The sequence below is a fragment of the Crassostrea angulata genome, chromosome 6, assembly GCF_025612915.1.
Source record: "Crassostrea angulata isolate pt1a10 chromosome 6, ASM2561291v2, whole genome shotgun sequence".
NCBI classification, from domain to species: Eukaryota; Metazoa; Mollusca; class Bivalvia; order Ostreida; family Ostreidae; genus Magallana; species Magallana angulata.
Window position 1 is genome coordinate 1231222 of NC_069116.1, and position 20881 is coordinate 1252102.

Sequence of the window (20881 nt, forward strand, 5' to 3'; positions counted from 1 at the left end):
TTCTCTGCAAAGTTCTACTGTTCCTAATCAATGGAAAATCGCAAATGTAACTCCCGTATACAAGAAAGGCTCAGCAACACAGTGAGCAACTATAGACCAATATCCCTGCTTAGTGTCCTTGGGAAGTGTATGGAAAGATGTATTTTTAACTGCCTATACAATTTTCTCTATTCAAACAACATATTAACTCCATTTCAATCCGGCTTACGCCGAAATTATTCTACTGTCAATCAACTACTTAGTATATCTAGTGATTTTTATCGAGCTATTGATCAAGGCAAAGAGATAAGGGTAGTGTTTTTGATATAAGCAAAGCGTTCGACAAGGTATGGCATAAAGGTCTCCTATATAAACTTAGTAATTTGGTAATACGTGGCAAACTATTGAAATGGTTTCATAGTTACCTTCATAATAGAAAACAATGTGTCGTTATTAACGGTACCAAATCAGACCTGAAAAACATGCAAGCTGGTGTTCCCCAAGGAAGTATTTTAGGTCCACTCCTCTTTCTTATCTACATAAACGACCTAGTGGTCGATATCGACTATAATATTAAACTGTTTGCTGATGATACGTCAATTTAAATAACAGTTGAAAACCCGTTTAGCTCTGCAGCTCTACTTAACTTCGATCTGGAAAAAATTATTGACTGGTCTAAAATATGGCTTGTTTCCTTCAACCCTTCCAAAACTGAATGCATGACCATCTCCAATAAAATTAAGAAGCCTTTTCATCCCTCGCTCAAATTTGATGATGTCTACCTCAAAGAAGTTGAATCGCACAAACACATTGGTGTAATTTTTAGTAGTAACTTATCGTGGAACCAACATATAGATGAAATGATATCCAAGGCTTATGCAAGATTGGGACAAATCCGCAAAGTTAAATTTTTATTAGATAGAAATTGCTTGCAAAAAATATACTTCTTTTTTATTAGACCAGCCTCAGAATACGCTGATATAATATGGGATAATTTACCGGAATATCTTAGTCGAAAAATAGAAAATATCCAGTTAGAAGAGCCAAGAATAGTGACAGGCGATTTTTATACAGAGAAACATGCTGGGTGTTACTTTCAAAGCGTAGGGAAAACCATCGACTCGTTCAGTTCTTTAAATGTTCCATGGTAAAACTCCAGAATATCTTTCTAATATTTTAGAAACACAAACTTCTATAGATGGTACACATACTACCAGAAGTAATAATTCCATACGAGAAATTTTCGCACGAACAAAACTATATTATGAGTCATTCTTTCCAAGTACAATAAGGCTCTGGAATACACTACCTAATGAAATACAAAACAGGCACGTAGCATCAGGGGGGGGGGGGGGGGCCTCCCCCCCCCCCCCCCCCCACTTTTTCTCGCAGCAACCAATTTTTTAAAATTTACATATAAAAAAATGAATTATAAAAAAGCTAAATGACTCAATCAATACAAGAAATCGTGAAGATCGTTAGTTACAGTTGCATCATCGTCAGTAACAAACGTATGTTTTCGACTATGCAACTGCACGAGCGTGGAAACTTAAAAGGCAATTTGGATCGGGTTCGATATTTCGCACACAATTACGATTCACTATTTTTTGCCAGTTTTGGCGTTTGAAATTAAAAGTGTGCTGCCAACAATATCAATTATACCAAGATGAATTTATTCGAACATGTAAAGCACCTTCATGACTGTGAACTCTACAACGACTTGAAGCATCTGGTAACATCTAATGTGTCTTTTCTGTAATGTAGTGAAAAGTTGTCCGTAGCTAAACAGGTCCAGTACAATCTCTTGATTTAGCTATATAGCTTCAAAAAGCTATATAGCTTTATAAAGCTATTCAAAATAGCTTAATAAAGCTATTAATATGAAGTTTTTGAAGAAAATATTTATTGTAAGAAATGGACGAAAAATCGCAATTAACTTGCTACTCATAATTGCGCCATTGACCATTATAAACTTGACCCAAATTAAAGATATTTTTAACACTGCAGCTTTTAAACACTTTTAAGCAAAAAATATATTTCCATTGTTTGGGTAACTGTTCACCACTTTGTGTGCAATGAGGTGTGGATAAGTATGATTTCCTCTCATTGTGATAAATTATTACCAATCAATTATCTTGTTTACCATAACTGACCTCCTTTATATTTCATTCAAGAAGTAACTGTGTGGTCATGAATCAGTTGCCCCAAAATTTTAGTGCAAAGTCTCTTAAGGAGACGCGAACTTATGAGTAATCTTTACATGCATTGTTTACAGAACAGTTCAAAGTTGAAAATTATCACTGCACTAAAGTGCGATTTTTTATACATACTGAAAAAATTACACATTTAAGAAAAATATATGACAAAATAGCTTAATGAAGCTACTCTGAATAGCTTAATAAAGCTATCTATCTTATTCAAGCTATATAGCTAAATCTGGAGATTGTACTGGACCTGCTAAACAAAAAAAAAAAAAAAGAAAAAGAACACCGTTAAAAATGTGGATACTTCGGAGGTTATTTTTTCTCCGAGCTCGACGTACATATGTACCCACTTTTTAAACGATGCTTTTATTCTACACAAGTCCCTTTTGTACAGGTGGTAGTGACCAGTGACCACAAAAAAGAGAATAGTCAGTAGTAGGAGTACAATCTTGTTGGAAAATCTCTTCATTATAATTTAAAACACACATGGTCACTCAGACACTGATCTCGCTCTCAGATGGCCAGGCAGAATGAGTGCTAGTTTCTAAAAAGCATGACTGTCAATTTTTTGGATGTGAGAAATAAATAGATGATTTTTTTTTTAATTTCAGGCTTCTATAGCCATGTCGCTCTGTGACAACAACCCTGACAGTGAGGTGATGAACCTCTCACAGAAATACCAGTGTACCGTGTTCTATGGGAACGCGCTGTATCATCTACAGGAGTACCACAAGGCAGAGGTAAGCCAGGGTAGGAGTCAACGGCTCGGCTTATCTTATATATTTCTGTTACAAAATGATGGAGTATGGAAGGATGCTATGCCAGCACACAAATATAAGTATAAATGTTAATTATCATCTGTGTTCAACATGTTCTGGTATTTGCAGTGATTTCAAAATTTATGTTGTTCCCCACTGGGTTTCCCAGTAGGGGAACCCTCCAGCATCTTAACCACCAATCCTCCTCCCCCCTTCCAACCACCATGCTCTTATCTTTCATGGGGTTGTTGACAGACCAGTATGTGTATGCCCTGGATCATGTACAGATGTACTGTAATGCATATCTACAACAATTCATGAAAGGCATTGGGTATTGTGTGTTATTGTATATACTAAGGTGTTAAAAGAGAACTGACAAAAAGTCTAGGCATCCCTTGTACCATGTTTATGTTTGATAGCTATTATGTTGACATTTTATTTCACACTTTATTTTTCAGGATATTTACAAGAAAGCTCTACATCTCAGAAAGGCAATAAACAAAGAGAAAGTGAAAGACAAACCCTCATCAAGCTTCGTAAGTTTGAATATAATCTTAAACTGAGCTCTAATAGCATGTCTATAAGGACTGTTGACCCAATTTCTAATTTATTTCCACTTAGCCAAAATCTCCCTGCTGATAAGTCTTCATAAAGTTTTTAGAATGAAAATCACTGTTTCATTTTCCTTGTCATCAATTTCTGTAATTCTTTAGAATAGGTTAAGATTTCATAATGTCCATCTTCTTTCATATATAACTATTGTATACCAGTACATGTGCAAACTTGAACAAGTTACATTATGATGTTTGTTTGCCTTATTTTTGCTCTTAGTATGATCACTTTGTGAATATATCTCTATAAGTTTTTATTAATAGATAAACATGATTAAAACTCTCAATAGTGTTTATATACTTACTATTCAGGAACTTACTGACGAGGTGGAGGTGAAGTACAAAATATACGAGTGTCTGATGGCGACCAAACAGTGTAGGGAGGCCATGGTGATGGTAAGAACATAGAGTATGCCTGAACCATGGCAGGGGCATTGTGTTGTGAATGATAGTTGTACATCAATTCATTCATATCTCCCAATTATTACTTTTCACTTTTACAAAATGCTCAAAATACATTTTCCACACATTTTCTTTATAAAAAATATAGGGTCACTGTAGCTGCTTTAAGTATTTCAATCAGATGAATTTTGATTTCATTTTCTCACATGACCTGCACGTCATGAAGCAGTCATGTTCAAAATAGATGGTATTGTTTAAAATGTTTTCTTTTTCTTTTTATTCAGTTACAAGGAATAAGTTCCAAACAGAGGACCCCCAAAATCAACCTCGCCCTAGCCAAACTGTACATCAGGGTGGGTATGGACCGCTCGGCCATCACCAGCTACAAAGAGGTTCTCAGGTAAGTGTCTGTAAATAAGTTCTGTGTTGGAGTAAACTAAGACAACTCATCTATCTTCCCGCAGAAATAAGTTTGTTGCAAACACAGCACTAGATCAGTTCATGAGGGGGAGATCATTAGGAGGATGTCGGAGAAGTTCAGCCACAACAGCTTTGTTTATTACTTTACAGAGTTCAAGTTATAAAGTCTATGTTTACCATAGATTCCTAATCAAATCTGAGGAATCCACATAAAGATTGCGAGAAGCACACAGCACAGATTTAAAAAAAACTTGCTTTTAGTTTTTAGACAGTTGTGATTTGTATGAAATTAAAACATATGTTCAGTGATAGTGATTTTATATTATACTGATTTAAAACAACACAGCAGAAGCACTCAATAAAGTCTTGTAAAAAAAGAAATCTACAGAAGGTCATGCTGTTGGTATTACAGGGAGTGTCCCCTGGCTTTGGAGGCAATGACAGGCCTGATGTCCCTGGGGGTGAAAGGACCTGACGTAGCAGCCCTGGTGATGAATGGAGCCCCCAACACCTCGGACTGGTCAGTATAGGTCCTATATGTCACAGGTCATGATTGACATATATCTGTAAAACTGTAAAAGTGGTTATTTACGCATGGGTAAAATTTAAACTAGTTACGCGGTAGGCTTAAATTCGTGTAAAATACCCCTGCACATATGTTAAAAAACTCATCATTTTTGAGTGGTATATCACACCTCTGCATATTCCATACACACACGTATTGTTTGACCATAGAAAACACGTACTTAATCACCAGCGTAAGTAACCTTGGCCTCCACATGAATCTGTCAGACCCTTAAATTACTCAGTAGTTGTCATGTATCTAATTGCATTTTCAAAAGAAATTAAAAAATTCAGAGTTTTGTCCCCTTTTTGTAGAACGATATTTTTACCTTAAAATGATTCCTGTTTTTTTATTCAGGTTGTCGCTGTGGATAAAAGGTCAGGCCCAGCTGTCACAGAGAGACTACATGTCCTCCATAGCGACGCTCTCCTCACTTGACAACCAGTCCTATCTCCGTGACAACACCCAGCTCCTCAACAGTCTGGCGGAGGCCAAGTTCTGTGACAGCCAGTACACACAGGCCCTGGCCCTGTTCCAGCGGGTGAGACCCTGGCTGTTAAACATCTGTCTGTACAAGGAGACTATTGATGTCACGTTTTTAATAAGCAAAATTGGTTAATGGCTGTCTGAGGTGCAAATTTGTTATCTCTGACATCTATAGGCATCATCCCAGTCGCATTGCTAAATAAACATGAAAAATTGAAAGAAACTATATATCATTATAACAGTTAGATAAATAATTATTATATACAGTTGTATCAAATGATTTCTTCTATATCCATTGGATGCTTTCTATTAGTCATATTGCTGGATCAGCAGTGTGATTTGATCCATCACAATAATTTCATTTGACTGTTGACATGCCATGATATACGCAGTATGTACACATCCAATGCTTCCAAAAAGAATTTTTAAGTGAAACAAGAATTATCTTTGCTTTTTCATAAGATATGTTTTATATCAATTTAATCGATCTGTTTTTAAAAACAAATATTTTGTTGTCATAACTGATGGCAGTCATATATTTTTTTTAGTATCTTAAATCAAAGATATTTACCTAATTATGAATCTGCCAGTATTCCACAGTGTATGGCAGTGCTACATCTATTTGTATTTTCCTATACTCTGTATGACTGTGGTAGTGTGGTATAAGCTTTGTTTGACTTGTAGATCCATGCCCTTGACCCGATGCAAATGACTAACATGGACTTGTATTCCTACCTGCTGGCAAAAGACAGAAAGGTCAAGGATCTCCTAAAGTAAGTAATCCCTCACAAAGGTCAAATACACAAAGGTCAAGGATCTCCTAAAGTAAGTAATCCCTCACAAATGTCAAATACAAAAAGGTCAAGGATCTCCTAAAGTAAGTAATCCCTCACAAAGGTCAAATACACAAAGGTCAAGAATATCCTAAAGTAGGTAATCCCCCAAAAAGGTCAAATACACAAAGGTCAAGGATATCCTGAAGTGAGTGATTTCTCACAAGGTCAATTACTGTAGATTCCTGGTAATTAAATGCGAGGAATTATCTGTGCAAAAAGGGAGCACATCTCACAGATAATAAAATCCCGCTTTTATTTTCTGAGAGTTGAGAACTATAGGAGATTAGGATGAAAGATCTGCATTTGAGATTTTATATTCTTGTGATTTGATACAAAACAGCAGGATCGCAGAATTAAGTAATCGCTTAAAAAAAGGAATATGCAGTGCACAAAAGTCAAGAATGTTCTTGATGAAGTGATTCCTCAGGTAAAAAAAAACAAAGTTCAAGGTTTTTTCGTTAGTGTCTCGTTAAATTAAGAATCTCTTGATGTAAGTGTAAGACATTTTGAGCTGTTATTGCCTTATTCCTCAAAAATGTCTGTGTATTTTGTTTGGTGTATGATTTTTCTATTTGTGACTTCATTGCCACTAGAAATGCTGTCAATATAAGTGAAAATTTCTGAAACTCTTTTGTTATTCAGCCTTATGGATTGATAAACTAAAGTTGTTTTATGTAAATTAGTTTTTATAAGATTAGGAGATGATGATTTGGTTGACATTAAGCGATGATTGACTGACTGAACTGTTGTTCCACAGACTCTCTCAGCAATTACTGAAGATCACAGAGCAGTCCGCAGAACCCTGGATCTCCCTCGGATACTACTGCCTAGCAACCAGAAAGGTCTCCAAGACCATATACTTCGCTCAGAAGGTAGGAGGTTCATTCTCCATGTTGATAAGGTAGACATAACATACTTAATCTTTATATCTATCAAACTTCTGTGTTGCAGTATTAACTTCAAATATATTACGATACTGTAATCATTTTAATTCCAGTCCCGATGGTTTTAATTTCATATGTTTTAAAAACTTATGTTAGTATTTACGATGGGTTTAATTATGCAGAAAAATGATAAATATCGAACATGGTGAAATTAAAAGCATCGTGGTTATTTGCCAATCTACAGTAATGAATGTAATAATTGATTGTAATGCATCATATATTAAGATAATGATGGTAAAAATTGATTGTAATGCCTTTTTGTCTATTTCTTTTTGATATATGAACCAATCCTATTTAGTTATACTTAAGATCTGTGTGATTTATTCTAGAGAGCCAAACTGTTAAAACTATATGAAATTTCTAGTTTGCATGTAAAGGCCAAATGAGAAATTATTGCCATTCCAGTCAATACTGCAATAGTTGCCATCCAAATTCAACCATCACTTTCATTGTCCTGTAGATTTTTTATGCATCTGTACTTGTACTTTGTACTGAAAACCCTACATATTAATGCAGTCAATGATCATTTGTTCCTCACCAATTATGTTATATTGTGACTTTCACATCACTTATATCTATCAAGTGTCTTGAATTTAAATATAGATACATTTTGATTGTATATGGATTGACTTATTGGGGTTTTAAAGGAAGTACAGGAAAGAATGGTCACCTGTCATAAGTGGCCACTTTCCTGGAAATTTTGATGAGGGTCCTTCAATATTTCCTGGATAATATAGTTCTGTGAACAACTTGACATTTCCTCCCTGTATTTGTGTTCTCCTTGTCTCAAGTTTCATTTAAAATAGATTCTAAAAGGAAACACTCTATAACTCCATGTTAAAGATTCACATCTAAAACTGTATGTGTAGTGTCTTAATAAACCATAGCTGTACAGTAAGAGCTATTTCAAAGGTCACTAAGTGCACCACCTTTTGAGACAGATGACTTTTTATCACAAATCGTGTGAAGCCTAACATGTCATATGACTCAGTTCTCTCTATGCTATTTAAGAAATAAGAATATGAGATGATAATTTTGGTCGGGGCGTGGTCAAATCAAAATTAAGCTTGAAGGGCTATATGATAGAATTGACCACACTCAGACCAAAATTATCACCTCATAATATTCAAAGAATGATTCCTTATTACTTATTTTTATATTATTTTCAATTTGTACACTTTATAACAACGTTATTTTAAAACCACTATTTTTTTATGTAGCATATACTATGTATTACTACGTCGCGCAGCCAATACGGCTTTTTCGGTTATGCTATAAGACACACTTATTATGTATTACTCATGTTTTATGAAGTTTTATTGGTTTGAGAGTTCAAAATTGATTTGTAATGTTATCACAGACAAAGACAGTTGAAAATGTAAATATTTACATGTATTTTCTTATTTAGTACATTATTTCTCATAACAAGGAAATATGTGACATGAAGATGACAGTCGAACAGAAATTCAAATTAAAAGAAAATATAAATGAATCCCTACAAATAACTGGTGCTTTGTATCTCTAGCAACAATCTGGACATATTGAACACATTGTACCCAGAATGTAGTACTCATGCTGGTAGGTCCATTGTACCTAGACATATCATTCTGAATATGAAATGTATAAAATATTTGACAAATATTTACTCAACAAAGTGAACAAAGACATAAAATTTCTATTTAATATCTTGACCAAATTAATCACAAATTTAGGCTGAAAGACAAAGGTTTTGATAAACTTACAATCATGTAGCAGGAGTGATAGATAAATTGAAACTGTGTTAACGTTAAGGAACTGAAATCAGGCAATTAAAATTAAATACATAAAAAAATTGATGGCAAATGTCATTGGCTGCATCAGGCCGCTGATCATCAATTGCATAGAGAGTATCAGTGGAAAGGTTTCAAGGTTGCAAATCAGGTTACTATAAGATAAGGAAGAATCAAAATAGTAGTGTGTTTTCATTTTTATGCTGTCTGAATACCAGAATTTTCAGTGGATGTTCTATATTATTTTCATAGGGAACTGATATTAAGTAAATTGTTTGTTATATGAGCAGGCAAACACACTTGACCCATACAACATCGAGGCCTTCCTGTTGAAGGGGACAGCACTCCTGGAGCTCAAGAAAGTTGACGATGCCACGCCCCACATGAAGGAGGCCCTTAGACTGGCCCCACACAGATACGAGGCCTACACAGGTAAAGAACCCCTAAGACTGACCCCACACAGATACGAGGCCTACACAGGTAAAGAACCCCTAAGACTGACCCCACACAGATACGAGGCCTACACAGGTAAAGAACCCCTAAGACTGGCCCCACACAGATACAAGGCCTACACAGGTAAAGAGGCCCTTAGACTGGCCCCAGGCAGATACAAGACTACACAGGAAAAGACTGGCTCCACACAGATACAAGGCTTACACAGGTAAAGACTGACCCAACACAGATATGAGGTCTACACAGGTAAAGACTGGCCTGACACAGATACAAGGCCTACACAGGTAGAGACTGGCCCCACACAGATATGAGGCCTACACAGGTATAGACAGGCCCCACACAGATACGAGGCCTACACAGGTAAAGACTGGCCCCACACAGATACAAGGCCTACACAGGTAAAGACTGGTCCAACACAGATACAAGGCCTACACAGGTAAAGACTGACCCAACACAGATACGAGGTCTACACAGGTAAAGACTGGTCCCACACAGATACAAGGCCTACACAGGTAAAGACTGGCCCCACACAGATACAAGGCCAACACAGGTAAATAGGCCCTAAGATTGGCCTAATGTAGATACAAGGCCTACACAATTAAAGCCTAGAGTCTCTTAGACTGGCCCACATCGATATGAGACTATGCAGGTAAAGAAGCCCTATACTTGCCCCATACAGATACATTTTCATTGCCGGTATTGTTTTGCACTGCATTGCTATTTGTTATACAGGTATATAGAGCATTGTCAAGCAATCTAGGAGTTAGAGTCATGTTAGGCAGGTCATGTTTTTCTTAATGAATTTTTTTTTTTTTACTTTCGGGCCTGATATGTAACATGGCTCTATGATTTTTACTCCAGGTCTTATCCAGTGTTACATGGCTCTATACAGACACAGAGAAGCCCTGACTTGGGCCGGTAAAGCCATCAAGACACTGGGCACCACAGCACGGACGCTTACAGTGAGTGGGGACAGGGAGGTTGAGACGGGACAGGGAGGGTGAGAGGGAGGGGGGTATCCTTAATTAAAAGTTTATTTTGAAAATAGCCAGGTAAAGAGAAAGTTTGAAATCTAAACCTCGATGGCCAAAGTAAGAATAGATGTACATATGTATGGAGAACAGGTATCTTATAAAGTTATCTTATAAAAATTGGATTTTTTGAGTCCACTCCTGATTCTCACATGATGTTTAAGAAGTGGACTCGGAACATCTTATTTATGAGGTTGATTAGAGAGGGGATGATGATTAGAATGTAGACTGTGAGGAAATAAGGTAGAGTGGTCGCTCAATAGGTGAGGACTGGAAAGGAGGGCATTTGTTTAACCACCTTTTAATAGTGATCTAGTAGAACTTTAGAATGTACATTTAATCTCTGAATTGTGGATGTTTCTCTTACTTTAATGTTAAAAATGTTAGATTCAACAAAATTATGATTTAGATATTAGATTTATCAAAACTAAAAAATTTTGTTTTTATGACTTTTTCAGCTGTATGCCTCTGTGCTTGCCAAGACACCAACAGTGATTGCGAAGGTGAGAAAATCATTATTTATAACATCTTTACCAGTCCAGTTCATATTGTCTCCATACATATCCAAGCAAAAAAAGTCTATAAAACTATATCTTAAAAGTAATGTACACTAGGACATAACACTGGTATTTGAGATGGATGTGTTCTTTTGACTTCAGGCTAAACCATACTTGGAGAAAGCGATGAAGTTGGACCCGTCGTTTTTGGAGGCGGTTTATATCATGGTGGAGATTCTGGGGCAGGAACAGCAGTATGATAAAGGAATTGAAATGTAAGCAACACTACATTAAATTCAGAGTAAATGTATGTCAATGCTTAAATCTTTGAGGTGGCTCACTACACCTTGAAATAGTTTCTCATATCAGCAAAAAAATACTAATAATTTGTATTGATAGATTGCATGATGGAAAAGTAGTATATAAGTCAAATTAGTAAAAATTGTGCAATTTTGGATAAAAATGATGTTTTCAAAAATGTTTTCAGTAAATATGAAAAAGCCCCAGGCGGATTCCAACTCATGATCAGCAGTTCACAAGCCCAATACTTTAACCACTGTTCTTTGACGATATTCAACTAAATCAGTTGATACGAACAATTGAACAAAACATTTAAATCGCCATCTTATGATGTGAGGTACTTTAATTATCAACAGTTATGATGTAATTCTTTTCAGATTACGCAAGCAGCTGGAAACTCACAGTACATGTCGACTTCATCAGATGTTGGCAGAATTTCTTACTCAGACCCATGAACATCAAGAAGCTCTGGACCAGTTTAGTATAGCTTTGAGGTATGACCACCAGTTTAAAAGGCATAAATATAAACAGATGAATGTAATTGTGTTGACCTTAATGGATTTGAAGCCCATGTTATGTTCACCAGCTTTGACTATAATAATTATTATAGTCTAAATTGAGTTGTTTTGGAGATATAGGGCTCAGAGCTAAAACTGAGAGGCTTAGAGTTTGAGCTACATTGTAAACCCAGGTTGTTGTTGTAGTTTGGACCCGTCCAATGTGAGAGTTAGAGAGGGAATGGAGAGGGTGGAGAAACAGAACGACATGGGGCTGGAGAGTGCCTATGACGTGGGGGTGGAGGACATGGAAAACAGTGAGGAGGAGGTAAGACAAATATAGGTCAAAGGGAGGTAAGACAAATATAGGTCAAAGGGAAGTAAGACAAATATAGGTCAAAGGGAAGTAAGACAAATATAGGTCAAAGGGAGGTAGGACAAATATAGGTCAAAGGGAAGTAAGACAAATATAGGTCAAAGGGAGGTAAGACAAATATAGGTCAAAGGGAGGTAGGACAAATATAGGTCAAAGGGAGGTAAGACAAATATAGGTCAAAGGGAGGTAGGACAAATATAGGTCAAAGGGAATTAAGACAATATAGGTTAAAGGGAGGTAGGACAGATATAGGTCAATGGGAGGTAGGACAAATATAGGTCAATGGGAGATAAGACAAATACAGAGGACATGCAAAACAGTGCAGAGGAGGGGAGGTAAGGCATGCAAAGGTCAAGAGTCTTAAGTAATGAACAAGTCAGGAGTGTATTCAATGTCACTGAGGTCAGGTAGCCCTAAATGTTTGTTGTGTGGCTACTTCAGTTTAGCCCTACCCCCTTGCAATACAGAGAGCTAACCTTAAATTTTGGTGCTTCATTATGATTTAAAGGGACTTAGACACAATTTGAGCTAAAAAAAAAAAAATCAAAGTTTATTTATTCATTTGAAATCCATAGTATTGTCTATTGGATGTTTATAATACTTTGTAAAAATCTGAAAATCAAACATCGAGTTACAAGAGAGTTAAAGAGATTAAAATTCTTTGTTTTGTAAACAAAGCTCAAGTCCTAGTATTGTTTACATACATGTATGTGTTGTATTGTATTGATATATTAAAGCTGAACACCGCTCGTAAATAGGCACCGTCACACAGATACCTGGTATATAAACCCTTCGATTTCGTTACACCCGATTGTACACCTGAAACTCGGGGCCGACGTGTAGTATTCCTTTCATGGTCTTTTGATTTTATGCATTTATTTCTTATTCTATGTGCATATTCTGTTTGTAAATAATGCATTGACCAACTTATTTGATGTTAGTATTCTCTTGGCTTGAAAAAAGTTCGTAAAATTTGATAATTTCATTGCAACCAAGTAAAACAGTGAGGTGAGATGTACGTCCACACAGGTGAGACCTCTACAGCAAAGTATTTTGAACTGTTTAGAGGTCTGTGCCTTATATAGGGGTTGTAGGGACAGCAGTGATGAAAGAGAAATGTGGTGGAAAGTGCTTATTTACAAGCGGTGTTCAGCTTTAAGTTTCAATTTGATGTTGCGCTTTATTGTGGATAAAAGTATTTATTAAGACACTGAATCGGTTATCTGAAGTTATTTTGTCAAAGAAATGGGAACTTCTGTACTTTACATTATTTGTAAACAAATATAAGACTCAAGCTTTGTTTATATAATAACGGCTTCTTTCCTCTGGAACTTGCTTGTAACTTGACTTCTAAGATTCAAATTTTGGTGAATCATTTAAAATACACAAATATTTTTATACATACAAATTAAGAATACAATTTTTATCTCAAATCATGTCTAGGTCCCTTTAGAATATAACCAAAATTACTATTATCTGAAGTTTAGAACCTAGTTAATCTAAACCCCATCCCTGAAAATCAATGTGGCTGAATGTGCATGTATTGAGGTCAATGATATACAATGTACATGTACCTGAACCAAATGTCTCGGTATCTAGACCCTAGAAAAGCAGGTTTCATCGTACATACCTATCTTGCATATCAAGTATTAAACAAAGATATTTGTCACTCGTGTGTCAGCATTTATTATAATGTATCAAACTGGTTTTGTTAGGAGGAATTTGAGGGCAGTGATGTGGAGAGTGCCTGGTCCGACACAGAGTTTAGCTGATCCAACAGACACTCACAGAACTCAGCGCATCCAACAGACACTCACAGAACTCAGCGCATCCAACAGACACTCACAGAACTCAGCGCATCCAACAGACACTCACAGAACTCAGCGCATCCAACAGACACTCACAGGACTCAGCGCATCCACCGACCATCCACAGACGTCATCAGAACTCAGCTGATTGGCTGGTTGGTACTGGCGAGATCTCAGGGGCGTGAACTGACAGTGTGTGTTCCTAGAGTTGGGCTGAGTTTTATTCAGTCCTCCATCAGCTGTCACTGACAGTACCCAGTACTGTATCTGCACTATTCAGTCCTCCATCAGCTGTCACTGACAGTACCCAGTACTGTATCTGCACTATTCAATAGAATAAATCTTAGCACTGCTCAGTGTGGATCATGTGATGATCAAAGACTGCGTGCTGTGTATGATTTGTAAATACATGTATGTATATACTGACTGGTAATTGTTAACTGGATCATTCCGTGAGACTAGTTTTGTGTTAGACTTGTACATGTGCTTTGTGCTGTGATATGTTTCAGATAAACTCATTTTTATAGCATTTTGTTCAAATTTCAAAGAACTTCAAAAGGAATTCAGGCTACAGAGAAATTTGATCATTCCGAATATTAATTCTTCTGCATTTTTTGGGTGATCTATTTCCATTGGTCTTCACCAGTCGTCATTCGTTAACAATTTTACATTTTTAACTTCATTTGTAAACTACAAGGCCAATTGTTAACATTTTTGGTTTGAAGCATCTCTTGGATAAGAGGAATCTAGATTACGTTTATAAACTTACCATCCCCGATCCCTCATTGGCAGAGACAAATATGCTTTTCAAAAAAAGACCAAATTTCTTTACTCCGACACATATGGAGGTTAACACTTATGGTAATGCTACTTAGGCTTCTTGTTTTCTGATAATACTTGTATTTCATGTGTTTATAAATATCAAATATGGGCCCTTGTTTAATGCAATCTATATATTAGATGATTACATTTATGAAAGTTTGAACACTTTTTGGATGACGTTTTATTATTCACTGTTCTTTTACTAACTATATATTAATTATAATTAAGTCAGCAAGTCTTTTAAGGAACCTTTTAACACTCCAACACTCAAGGAATAACTTGGTACTTTGTGCAGAGTTATCTACCATGGATAACTGAAACTTACATACTGCTGAATGCATTGTTAGCCATTTTAATAAAATATTGATATATTTAATATCTACATACAGACTTGTGTTCCTGCTGATAAATATCTACATACAGACGATAAGAACATCACCCTTGTTGAAGCTGTAGATATTTATTTGGAAAATTAAACATACGTCTTTGAAATAGCAATTATTTTTTCACAAAATTCTAAAAATTTATAAAAAAGTGTTTGTCAAATACACAGTTGTCAAATAATGACACATTTATTTCATCAATGTGGTTAAGCACATTTTTTTTTCTCTGGATAGATTCCACATGGATCTACAAGTATCTAGAAGTGTTATGAATATACATGACTGAAATTGTGTTTTTAAAGTTGGCAATGCAGAAATAAATATGTTATTTTTGTATTTGAGATGAGGTGGGAGATGAATTACAATGTCATGCATTTGATGTTTGATATGCCTATCCATAGCTTTACCAAACACCAGTTCAGTTCAGTTCATTTATTCGCTCAAAACCATTTCAAACATATGGTACATGAGGACAAAAAATAACATTAAAATATACATATAAATTATAAATTGGTCAGAGGTAAACATATATAAATATAAAGGTTAGAGAGTTAGGAAAAGTTATACATAATGAAACACCAACGGTTATCAGTGTTGACAACTCGTTTATTCATATATAATACTAATTAAATTTATTGTTAATTGATTATTGAGAGCATTAGATCTCCAGGTCCATGGTCAGACTGTCCTGTATTTTCTCTAATTGCATGTGTTCGTTAATTATTTGAGTATTTTGTTTGCAGATATTTTTTGGCAATGTGCATGTATTTGCTGTTATAGAAATAATTTTTTTATCAATTTTACTTCTATCTGCTCATACAATTTATATCTGTATGTAAAATTATTTTTTATACAATTAGAAATAAAATCCTAATGTCAAATAACTGTTTTCAAAGATGGCATTGTGAATAAAAAGTACAAATCAATCTGTTTCTGCTTTTTTATTTTTTTTTCAGAAGTAATAGTTTTAGTTCACCTGAGCTGAAAGCTCAAGTGAGCTATTCTGATCACATTTTGTCCGTCTGTATGTAAACTTTTCACATTTTCAACACTTTCTCAAGAACCACTGGGCCAAATTCAACTAAACTTGGCACAAAGCATCCTTAGGCTAAGGGAATTCAAAGTTGTGAAAATTAAGGATCACAGTCTTTTGCAAAGGGAGATAATTAGGAATCATTGAAATTTTCGAGAAATTTTCAAAAATCTTCTCACAAACCATTGGGCCAGGAAAGCTGAAACTTTTGTGTAGATTCAAAGTTGTGAAAATCATGACCCCTGGGGGATAGGGTGGGGCCACAATGGGGGAACAAATTTTTACAGAGGAATATATAGAGTAAATCTGTAAAAATCTTTTTCTTAAAACCATTAGGCCAGGAAAGCTGAAACTTGTATTGGAGCATCCTCAGGTAGTGTAGATTCAAAGTTGTGAAAATCATGACCCCTGGGGGGTAGGGTGGGGCCACAATGGGGGGGTCGACTTTTTACATAGGAATATATAGAGTAAATCTTTAAAAATGTTTTTCTCAGAAAACATTAGGCCAGGAAAGCTGAAGCTTGTATGGAAGCATCCTCAGGTAGTGTAGATTCAAAGTTGTGAAAGTCATGATTCCCGGGGTGTGGGATGGGGCCACATTGGGGGGGGGGCGACTTTTTACATAGGAATCTATAGAGTAAATTTTTAAAAATCTTCTTAAAAACCATTTGGGAGGAAAGCTGAAACTTGTTTTGAAGCATCGTCAGGTAGTGAGATTTCAAGTTTATTCAAATCATGATTCTTGGGGAAGGGGGGGGGGTTAGGATTGGGTCACAAGGGTGGGGGGGGGAGACAAATTTTTACGAAGGTAAATATAGAGATATATCTTTAAATCTTTTTCTAAATAAACATTTGCATAGAAAAACTTTAACTTTAGTGAAAGCAACTTCAAATCACAGTCTTTAGGAGTAGTGTGGGGCCACAATGTGGATTCGGTTGTACAAAGGAAAACATTTGAATTATTCACAAAAACTGAAATGTTATTACATATGCTTTTACTAATATGCAAGCCTTTATATATATTACTTATTTTTTTAAATTGTTTAAACTTTGGCCCCTGGACGATTATTGGGCCTCACAAGCTAAGGGCTTCAGAGTTTGATGTGGGTTTATATACTGTATGTAAACAATTGAGAGCTGCAATGCTGAATGTGATATGACTATAAAATCATCCTGTTAGAAAAGGGACTTGATTATAAATATAAGAATATCCAGGGAGAAACAGATTTTCTTGTATAGGATCTACATATGTATTATACCACATTGTCCAGATGTTTTTGTATTATGACTCCATGAAGCTGATTTTATCATGCCTAGTGTTGCTCATGTGAGCGATGTGGCCCGTGGGCCTCTTGTTTCTTGGAAACCTTTGTTATTAAGTTTTTCATTTCAACAGATTTATAGTATTGATAGCAATCATTTGTAGAAAATTAATTCTATTTTATAAGATTGTTTAATGGTGTGTACCGTATTAGATCTCTTCATTTTTGTTACAGATGGCAACTACGTTTTAGATATAGACATGATCCATTTTTAGGTCACCTGAGTCACTCAAGTGACTAAAACTATAAAAATTAATATAATTTAAAAAATCTTCTTCTTTACTAATGGACATCATCAAACAGTCAAACTTTTGGCATGATTGTAATAAGCATATTAAGCTCTCTACCTAAATTCATGGCTCCAGGGTCAGCGGTTCTGGTGTTAGGGCGGATCACTAATGATTATATTGAAAAAAAAAATGCATTAGTTCTTTAAAATCTTCTCTTCTGCTTCATGGTATTTAGCCAATGAACCTTAAAAAAATTGGGAATTTCATTGGCCCCTTGTCACGGATTCTGGTGATAGGATGGGGCTCTGGTGATTATATGGAGAAAATGCATATAAATTCATTAAAAATCTCTTTTCTGCTTCTTGGTATTTTATCCTTTGTTAAAATATTCAAAACTGAATCTAGAAAGAACTTGTGCTTTTGAAGCTGGTATTATTTAATAAATTATCAACTACTAGATAGAAATGAAAAGAGAATGAAATTTGAAATGGGATTTTACGATGAAACAAGTAGGCATTTGTGCTATCTTTTAAATTCCCGTCTTCATCTTTGATTGGCGATCTGCATGGCGTTAAGAACTGTACCACAAAATTACAAACCCAATCATCGACACACAATACAAATCTTATAATTCTTGTGAATTTCGGCAAATAAACTAAAATGCAGTGCAATGGAGTGGAATAAAATAGATGACAAATTAATCTATATTTTTTTTAACTATTCATATTATATGTTTGTTTGATAAAAAAGAATATTAGTTCTTTTTTTTATTAATGTAAATTTCCCCATTCTATATATGACCTCGGGTTATTCAGTTTTCTGTACAATGAGTCGCGCATTGTAAATATGTCTACATTCTCATCTTAATGTCGCCAAGACTGGTGCGTCAGTTGTTGAAAAATCACAAAGAATGTTTATTGAACACTGTACAAAGCATCTTTCTGTAATGAATCAATAGGGTGCCATTAATCTGCTCACCAAACACTTGTTTCCCCATCGGCATCCTAAATAGAGCGTCATTGCTGTGTATAATATTACCAACAATGAAGTTCAATAATCTCCACTATGAATCAAAATTGATCAACTACAATTATTTCACAGAATGTATCTGTACTAAGCTAAAGATGAGAAGTGAATGCTGGTGATACCGACTGCATCGTCGAGTCCGAGAAAATTCGATCCACTGCCGGGACGCATTAAGGTTTCCAGTTTCGGTCCGTTCCATTCCTGGATCACGCACGTGTAATTAATTTGTATGAATACCAACACGTGAAAATGATCTACTGAAAGTCCAGATATTATAAACATTAAATTAGCCTTTCAACTGCAACAGGAAAAAATATAAAGACAAAAAAGCCAGGTTACCATGAAAATGCAAAAATATAAATATATCAAGATAAGTCATTTGTAATCTAGGCTAATTTTATATTTTTTTTACTTGATATTGTTTCCTTTAGCATAACGTTTTTATACTACTTTATCAATGAAATTGACAAGTGAAATGTGTTTCTGGTATAATAATAATGATTTAAAACTTGGTTTGGCTTGATCACTGCAAAAATGGAATTTGCCTGAAAATATGTTATAAAAAGGGGTATGTACATAATTTGGAGATTCTGATCAGATTTTTTTGAGATACTGATCAGAAAAAACATTTTGTTAAGACTTGATATTTTGGGGCTTTTCAACTACATCAGATGTCATGCAAACAATTTTAAGAGAAGAAACATTAATACTTTAAACAAAATATTGCAGGGTAAGGACCCACATTAGTGCTGGACAAGAAAGCATCGATGTGTGGTCGATGTACGTCATCTATTGTCTCATATTAAGAGAAATGGATGGTCGTGGCCATTTTTAGACTGTAGTAATCTCTTAGAGAAAAAAGTTCTCTATAAAGATATAGAAAAATATCCAAGAGATAGCTTTTCGGAAGCTTTCCTACAGGATGAATGGACAAGGAATCAATAAGACAATTACCCTCTTTAAGGCAGGACAACAAAACTTGTACCTGCCGTGTGAACAGTTCAGAGGTCGATGGTTATTTTTGTCGATTTCCGGTCAAATGGTCAACGATTTACGGACTGATGAAGCACCCAAGGCTGAGCTGATGTGTTCTGTCTAACATGTTCAACCTCTCGTCTTGACGGACGAGGTGACGGAATGGACGAGAGGAGGGGGGCAGAGACGGATGAAAGGTCATCAGGCGCCGTCTAAGTCTGTCAAGTCATTCAGGTTTTTTCGGAAATAGATTTTCGTGCTCTTTTTAATATCCTAAGCTTTTGACAAACAAGTTGTTCCTATCAACCTTAACTTACATAGAGGGGAAAAAAGCAATTCAAGATGACCAGATAGCGTATTGATGCCTCGTCTTGGGGGAGATCATGGTTTTGCATTTATATTAAAGTTTTAACTGCAAGTGATAAAGTTAAGAAGGCCCGGTATTAGAGTATCATAAGACAGTCTGATGTTGAATCTTCTGGTGTGTATCAGCGAATCTCTAGATCTACTCCATGACGTCACATTTCCAAAATGGACGGCCCATTATATTGGGCTCAGATTGATTGATCATCCCTAATCGTTGATCGATCAAGAAGTTTTGTTTTATTTAAAAGCAACGATAGCAAAAAAGTAAACTGATCCCAAATACTTTTGCTGTTTACTTATTTTACCAGATATCTTCTGAATTCCTCCCAAATAAATTTTTGTTACAGTGTAAATTTTATCTAGTATGATTGATTTTGTTCAAATACACCTTTTCCCTATTGTCGGAAATATGCAACATGATATTCCTTTTCCGCGAAAGAAATACGCAGTAGATTACTTGTTTTCACTGAAAAAAACATGTAGTTTTAAAATCAATTATATACTAACTTGACTTTTAAAGAAATCGATCTTTCTTGACATCATTTTTTAACGTCGTCCGATCCTCAGCCATGTTCGATAACTCTAAATTATCCGGATTTGTTTATTCAAACCATATATCTGCCTTTTATATAGACAAATTTAAGTAGTCTTCTAGTTGTGTCAGTATGATGATAAATTATTCAACGAAATGCTTGGCGAAGTTGAGATCTGCTACATGTATATATACATGTAGCTGAAGCGGGTCGAGGCACCGGTGCCACTTTTTTTTATATCTCAACTTGTAAACA

General features: G+C 35.5%; 1 protein-coding gene across 1 annotated transcript; it reads left to right on the forward strand.

Annotated features, from left to right (window-relative positions):
- The first annotated feature begins 1557 nt into the window (after positions 1 to 1557).
- LOC128189730 (anaphase-promoting complex subunit 7-like) lies at positions 1558 to 16069 on the forward strand. The gene is made up of 17 exons (XM_052861467.1): positions 1558 to 1711; positions 2795 to 2923; positions 3400 to 3477; positions 3865 to 3948; positions 4239 to 4354; positions 4787 to 4894; positions 5297 to 5480; positions 6110 to 6198; positions 7019 to 7133; positions 9265 to 9406; positions 10289 to 10389; positions 10917 to 10961; positions 11118 to 11230; positions 11633 to 11749; positions 11960 to 12080; positions 13844 to 13919; positions 14036 to 16069. The coding sequence occupies exons 1-16, from the start codon at positions 1646 to 1648 to the stop codon at positions 13898 to 13900; spliced, it is 1665 nt and encodes a 554-aa protein (XP_052717427.1). The 5' UTR covers positions 1558 to 1645; the 3' UTR covers positions 13901 to 13919; positions 14036 to 16069.
- The last annotated feature ends 4812 nt before the right edge of the window (positions 16070 to 20881 follow it).